We start from the raw sequence: 7,979 nt of genomic DNA on the forward strand, positions 1-7,979 counted from the left end.
GGGGGGGCGAGCTCCAACAATCCGTTTAGGACAGAGAGTGAACACCAGGTTTCAGCACGAGGAGTGAGATGGGGTGGGTCTTAACGGAATACACGAGAGAGAGAAGTCATAACAAGTGGTACAGGACAGGTAGACAACGTGTTTTTCGGATGGAAAATGAGCCAAACGCGAAAATGCAGTTGGATGCTGGAGGCTACATTCAAAATACATTCACTGACATGAATATGGCGCCACCTTTTGTCATGTTTACAATGCAGATTATTGACATTAGGTCTGGCAATACAGTCAATCATTATCCTGGTGATTATTTCGCAGATAAACCTAGTAACCCCGCCCCCTTTAAAAAAACGGCTCTTTTGAACGACTCTTTTGAACGGCTCTTTGAAAGGAACGGAGCCATAAGATCCGGCTCCCTTCAAAGAGCCATAAATCCCATCACTAGTACCTGTCAGCCAATAAGACAGATGTTTATTTCCATTCAACTCTCTGGTTGGTCTGGTGTCTTGCCTCTGAATTCACTGAACATGGGAAATTACAATCCTGTCGTCCTCTCTTGTGTCATGATGAGGTTCAGTTAAAGCACGGCTAATGTATTATATTATTGACTCAATAATATAATACATGCCTTTGAGAGTAGGCAATCTAGGCATATTAACACAATTAATTAAACATGCTTATCACGGCGACGGTGTACTGAGATCTTTTTTTTTTTAAATAAAAAAAATAATAATAATAATATTTTTTTTTTGTTGCTAGGGGGCCCCTTAGTGGCTGCGGGGCCCTAAGCGGCCGCTTATGTCGCTTAATGGGTCGGGCCGGCTCTGGAGGGAAGCAGTGACAGTTGTTTGGCCCTTCTGTGCTGCCCACTAATTGTTGAGTCTCGTTTGTTATCAAAGTCAAACCCCGCCTTCTACCGGTGCCCCAAACCTGAGCGCCAAAACAATTTACACATTACATTTACCTTCAAAGCCACCTTTTATACTAAATAAAGCTAGCTCTGTTAGCGTAACCCACCAACCGACTGAATGTCAGGACAAAACGGGTTAGTGTCCAGTATCCGGATGTTAATAAGCGCTGAAGAGCAGCTAAGGACGACACACTCCACGGTAAGTTATCACGTTGAGGAGGGTTAGAACGGCTAGCGTTGGTTAGCATGGCTAGCGTTAGCCAACTAGCTGTCCATGTGAGTGAGAGCCACATGTACATGTAGAAAACACACTGACGTTTAAAATTCACATTTCTGCCGCCTGGTATTTTAAGTATTGGTCTTTTATATTGAGTTTAATAAGCGCCAGCCTTTCCTAAAAATTAATACAAAAATATTATAGTTTTTGTTGAAACGGTTCACGATTACTTTAAAAGAGGCTAACGGGGACACTCACAGGTTAATAGGGTAATAAAATAATTCACACACAAAGATGATCATGAAACTCCATGAAACAATGCATTATCTGTTGCTAACTTTTACAATTGAGGAAAAATTGACAGAAGCAAATAGTCATCGTGTAGAATATAGATATGGCCTATTGTAAATGTGTATTTTGGATGTTTCCTTTCTACTGGTCTGAAAGGATACATGTCATGGATGCAAAATAGGCCTAATTTTAAATGGACAAGTGCATGCAATTATACATGTTGTGTACCAGTTGAATACTGCAAAGTAAAATACTACATGTATACTTTATATTATATTATATATTTGTGTAACTAGTGCAGATACTCAGAAGCTAAGTTTCCTCCTGAATTGTAGCACATTGTTGCATGCTTAAAAAAAGATATACACTTTAGCTCGTGTTATTCTTAACAGTGATTTCACACACAGATGAAATTGTTACAGTGTTGAGATATTTCAGGGCTTTGCTTGCCGTTTGTAGACTCCGTTTGAGCAGCTTCGCCAGCAGATGAGTGATGTCTTGGGAGATCAAGGCATCCTGAAAGAGGTGATCCAACCTGGAGATGGCCCTCCTGTTCCTGAAAATGCTTCAGTAATAGGTACAAATACACATTTTTTATAACATTTCTGGCAGTTTGCTGAATTATTTCACCCTGCCACAAACTCTACTTCTTCCACAGCCCATTACTCTGGTTTCCTGGAATATTCTGACCAGCCTTTTGAAACCACCACAAACCTCAAGTACCCCCGGATGATGAAGTTAGGAAAAGGTCAGTGATTTTTGTGCAGGTTCAATAGAGTTCTCCTTAATAAAAAAAAAGAATAATCATTCCTGAAATGATCTTAAACAGATTTGACGCTGGCGGGACTGGAGCTGGGTCTGATGACCATGAGGAAAGGAGAGTTTTCTCGATTTCTTCTCCAGCCTAAGTACGCCTACGGGGAAATGGGCTGTCCTCCGCTCGTCCCTGCTGCTGCAGTGATTCTGTACGAGGTTCATATCCTCGAATTTCTCGACTCTGGACAAGTGGATGACTTCATCGCAATGAGCCCGGTAGGAAAACTTCTGGTGTCTTGTTGTTGCAAGGTCAAAAATCCCACAAGACATTTTCAAGCCACTGTGCTTATGTCATATAAGAGAATATTTCTCTATATTTTAGTGACTAATGTTGTATCAGTACCCTGAAATGTATCCTTTTCAATATCAGCCACTGTTCTTTTCACAATGCAGAATAAGAGAAAAAAATGCTTTGTAGATGTTCTGTTTGTATTATTGGCTACTTTTCCTTTCTCTTTTGTCTCCAGGAGGAGCAGAACACGGTTCCTCTGTCTATGCTCCTCGAGGTTGTCAACACAGTACGCAGCTTTGGCAACCGTTGCTTCAACCAGAGTCGCCATTTCAACGCCAAAGACCGCTATAAACAGGTACATCTATTTTCAAGGAAGTCATTGCCTTTTGTTTTGTATATTTGTTAAAGTAAGATTGTATTTTGTAAGGTATTCTGTGTTTTCTGTCAACAGGGGACAACGCTGCTTGGGAACAGGAAAACACAGAGCGATGAAGAGAAGGAGAACATCAAGAAAGCACTTCTTCCTCTCTATCTGAACCTCTCCCTCACTGAGCTCCGTCTGGAAAGACCGCACAAAGCCCTGAAGTACAGCAGCAAAGCCTTGGAGATAGACTCCGCCAACACAAAGGCTCTTTTCCGCAGCGGACAGGTCAGACGGGGTCTTTTTCTTCTCAAAACCATCAGATAGAAATCCTCACAAGCTGTAGGGGTCTTTAACGCTCCTGATATTGAATGTTAAAGAATCACAGAGGAGTTGAAAAATAGGGATGATGTCAGAAGCAGACACAATAGATTCCCAATCCCCTTGTATTAAGATTATGTTGAATAAAGAACATTTGGTACATTTTCACTAAGATTTAACTATACATTTGCACATTTTAGGCACCTTGAGCCAAAGTTCTCACCAGTTAGCAAGTTGTTTTCGCTCTGAATTCGATATTCAAACTTTTGTTATCGCCATCAGGCGTATCTGGAGCTGCACGAGTACGACAGCGCCCAGCACTGCCTCATATCCGCTCAGGCAAAGAAACCCTTTGACACTGACATCAACAACCTGCTGAGGAAAGTGACAATGTAAGTTTAGAAGGACCCACAATTTGCATTTGTCTCAAGGTAAAATAAACATATAAATGTTATACTTTCATTAAAGGTTTGGCTTTTTAAAAATGTCTTCACATGTGACTATTGTATAGCATATTTGATGTTTTAGTTTAAAATGGCCATGCTACCCTAGGCCTATAAATCACTCCATAAGATATGTATAAAAGGTTTTTGTGTTTTTTTTAGGTGCTATAAAGAAAGCTTGGACAAACAGAGAGAAATGTACTCCAAGATGTTCAGAAAGTTGAAGGGATGAAGAATCAAAGATGAGGAAAAGGTAATAACTCCTTTCTTCTCTGAGGTCATCAATATTTATTCAGTCTTAATCAATTGACCCAATTGTATTTGTCTGCAATGCTCAACTACAGCCCCCATGATTCTTAGCAACAGTTGAAGTATCATTAAACCAATCATTTTTGACTAACCTATCTTTTTTTAAGTGCTCAGATGAAACTTAGATCCACATTTAACTTGAAAAACGGCATTGTGTTTGTTTATTTTTGAAGGGATGGACTTTATATGTCAAATGTCTGTGTAGCAGATGTAACGGACACACTTCAAGCAAATCCTCTCCAGTATTGTGAATTCTGAAAGTGACACCTTTTTGTGTTTGTCCAATGTTACAAAAGGAACAAATCTGGTTCAAATGCCTCCTTCATTTCCTCTCAAATAATAAGTGAAATTCTTTAGATTTCTTCAAAGGTTTGTTGATATAATGTAGCTCAATGTTTTGTTTGAGTAAATCCTTAATATAATTAGCTTTCACCTCGATTCATTATGAAGGCTGGAAGAACATTTTCATGAACATCTTGAATCTTGAATGGCTAAATGTTTGCAAAAAGATGCTACCTCATTAGATTCTGTTAATACATACTATTTGCTGAGGTGTTAAATATGTGCATGGAGTCTGATCACTCTTAAGGTGGTAATGATGACAAAATCAAGTCCCTTTTTTCAAGATATCTTGCCTATTTGAGATTCGTTGGAAATAGTGTGTTCATGATCAATTGTACTGTTTCTATATCATTGTTTTGTGTTGTTCTGAATTAGTTTGAAATAAATTACCTCATTTGTAAAGAAAGTATGATTGTCAGTGTAAATGATTTTGTATATGTGTTGAAAAAGGAATGGATTCCATGTGAAACCACCATTTGTTTTTGCTGAAAATATTTGAGGGCATGAACACATTGAAATGTTTTCAATTTTGTTAGATGACAAAAACAGAACAGACCGAGTAATATGACACAGTGTAAGATTCTTAGACATCTTTTGCATATCTATTAAAGGTTACTAATTGTTGATTGCACCAATAAATACCAGGGGGTGCTCTTGGCCAATCTCTGCCTCCAGAATGGCCACCTGATCATCAATATAAATTTGATTTAAGAATCAGAGACGGGTTTATTGCCAGGTAGGTTCACACGTACGAGGAATTTGACTTGATGTCATGGTTCATACATAGAATATAAAACTTATTTTTAAAAAGTACATTTTAGACAAGACACTAAAGGTACATTTTGTTTGTATTATTTAATTTTAAGATTTTGGGCAGTTTTACTCCCATGTTACAGTTTCTTTTACCCTAGGAAAAAAACGATCCAGATACACATTTAGGTGTTTATTTTTACGACACATTGGGCCACATGAGGAAATATTCTCATAAATATCCCTCATATTTTATCTTAATTTTCTGTTCTGCTGTAGATTTTAATCTGTTTTTACCCAGGTGTGCTTAAGGTGCTTAATGATGAATACTAAATCCTGAATTAGAGGGGCGTGGCCATGTTTATTATTAGCATAGGTAACGCCCCCTTGACACTAAGGGCTAGTGGTGTGCCGTGTGCAAATACTCAGCACATGCTCAGGAATTAAGGAGATGCTACCAAAACAAGGATGTAAGGAGAGCTAAAGCAGTGCACGTGAGGTAGGTGCTCTGTTCCCAATGTTAAAAAGTAACTGCATTTACTCAGGTACTGTACTTACAATTTCAATGTACTTATAATTTACTGGATTAATTCATTTCATGTTACTTGATGCTTCTACTTTATAACAGATCAGAAGTAAATGTCATTTTTACTCCACTACTTTAGTTACTTTGAAAATTCAGATTGATAATACATAATATTAACCACAAATATAATAATATGTATAATGGATGCAACGAAGTATTTGAGGTAATTGAAATTAGCTCCAACTTTAACAGCAGCAACATTAAATTGACATACTATCAATGCTTACCTAATATCTACTATACTTAAAGTATATGTTGATAATAATATAACTGATATTTTAGTATCTTCTTTTACTTCTGTTAAAAATAAACAGTCAACATGTATTTCTAGAGTGTCAGTATACTTCCTTGAGGAAAACCAAATGCATCAGAGACCAGTGTGTGTTCATATATAATTGTAATAGTCATTACGTAACATTGTATTACTAAAAACATGACATTTTATATGGCTGTTGACTTTTTCTGATTTATAGAGTCATGCAAAGAGGCATCCAAAATTCCCTCTGTAAAAACCTTTTGATTCTTATGTATCAACAAAATGAACCAGATATATGGAACCTGGTTTCATCCACTTTTTGAAATGAGTTAAAATCAGCACATATTTTATAAGATTGTTCTTCAATCTTATGAAATAAGATGTAAGTACTCAACTGGTGAAATCTCATGTTGGTATTGATACAAATCCCCCAAAACTAATTTAGATGTTAGATATTTGACATCCCATCAGCAATTTAAAGAATATGTTTTTAACATCATTATCATTATTTGCAATGTCTTGATACACTGCAGCTAAAAATACATCGCGTTTTAATGAACAACAATCATTGGCTTTCTTAGTGATTTAATGCTCGTTGCAGTCACAGTAATTGGTGATTGCATTCACCTGAATGCATACCTTTCCTCTTCAAAACGCATACAGAATCCCTGCATTTACATAATGGCTGAAAAACCTTTTTGATTATTGCAAGACAAATGAAAGGTTAAACTAATGGAAATATATGTATCTCTTGTTTATTTGGAAATATAACCATTAAAAAAATAAATGTGTTAATTGTTTAATTATGACGCTTGAAGATATTCCAAACCACCCCCTGCCTTTGTGGTGGCATATTGTTGTCCTCATTAACTTCCCTCATCCAGCCTGACAACATGCTGCCATATTGTGTGAGGCAGCATGAGTCGCAGAGTCACAGGGAAACTAGTGATTTGTAGTGGCTAGACAGACGGAGTAGCGGGGGATCAGACGGGCGGAGGGGCAGATGGAGGAGCAGAACAATCTCATTGACCGCTTTGGCTAATCCCAGTCTTGTCCCAGTGTGGGATTGTTTTACCATTATCTCCCAGCATATGGCCAATAGAGCTGTTGCGGGAACTCTACCTAAACATTTAATCTTTCCCTTTGTTAAATCAATCATTATATCATTTTTACTGTAATGACAAGTGGCTTTCCTATCATATTGACTGATTTAATTATAATATACATCCTGAAATCAAAGTACAACACATGGATAGTACATGAAGTCGGTAAACTCATTTTTTCCTAACACTAGAAAAGCATAACTATTGATAAATACAAATGTCTTTTACTTTTACAGGTCATGCTCTCTAAAAGACTGTGGGACTAGTTGCAGACACAGGAGGACAGGATGGTCTCCAGACTGGCCTACTACCTTCATCTCAGGTGAGAAATTAGACAGTGGGTTCAAAATCATTTTAATTTCTGTGTGTATGGCTGCTCTCCCATTTAGATTAATGTTACTGTTTGGGTGTTTAGATTCTTACAAAGGTTGGCATTTGTTCCATGCCATAATAATTGTCAATTTTCAGCAACACATTGTTAAACACTATGACATTTGTATGTTTATTCAGAGCTTTGGTTTACAAAAAAAGGGAGGCGCATAATAAAAGAACATACGTTATGGGCAAGTAAAAGACGTTTGACATGAGTTTTTATTTACACTGCATTTACATGACAGCTGTAGTTACCAGTACTTTATCCTGTTGCAGGTGAACCTATTCCAAACTCATGAACTATAATGAAATAATAACAATATTTTTAAACAACCACCTGGACCTTGTAATGTTTCACGTTGTAATTGTACTACATTGAAACCATAAGCCGACATTTAGAGTTCAGATTACACGTACACATTACTATGTTTTGCCTTATAAATGTTATTGTTTCTTTTAGCTGTATGCTACTTGACATACCCAAAAAGGGGGAAGGATGTGTATGGTAAAGCTTTTTAAGGGGTTTCGTTAATCAGAATCTGCTTTATTTCTTTGGTGTTTCAGTTCGTCACATAAACATGATAAGAATAACGATTGTAAACATTCAAGCAATTCTTTCAAAAATAAAGAAATATATATATATATATATATATAATAGAATTACAATGAAGAT

At 37.0% G+C, this 7,979-nt stretch overlaps 2 protein-coding genes across 4 annotated transcripts in view; both read left to right on the forward strand.

Annotated features, from left to right (window-relative positions):
* The window catches only part of gtpbp3 (GTP binding protein 3, mitochondrial), a 633,967-nt gene that overhangs the window by 507,929 nt on the left and 118,059 nt on the right, over positions 1 to 7,979 (forward strand). The gene's annotated exons all lie outside the window — the stretch shown is intronic.
* On the forward strand, positions 810 to 4,645 carry LOC104966054 (FKBP prolyl isomerase 6). The gene is made up of 9 exons (XM_010795174.1): positions 810 to 1,106; positions 1,875 to 1,992; positions 2,074 to 2,163; positions 2,245 to 2,447; positions 2,699 to 2,818; positions 2,915 to 3,112; positions 3,428 to 3,537; positions 3,751 to 3,841; positions 4,071 to 4,645. The coding sequence occupies exons 1-8, from the start codon at positions 1,026 to 1,028 to the stop codon at positions 3,818 to 3,820; spliced, it is 990 nt and encodes a 329-aa protein (XP_010793476.1). The 5' UTR covers positions 810 to 1,025; the 3' UTR covers positions 3,821 to 3,841; positions 4,071 to 4,645.

The sequence above is a fragment of the Notothenia coriiceps genome, unplaced genomic scaffold (genome assembly GCF_000735185.1).
Source record: "Notothenia coriiceps isolate Sejong01 unplaced genomic scaffold, NC01 NC01_scaffold00037246, whole genome shotgun sequence".
NCBI lineage: Eukaryota > Metazoa > Chordata > Actinopteri > Perciformes > Nototheniidae > Notothenia > Notothenia coriiceps.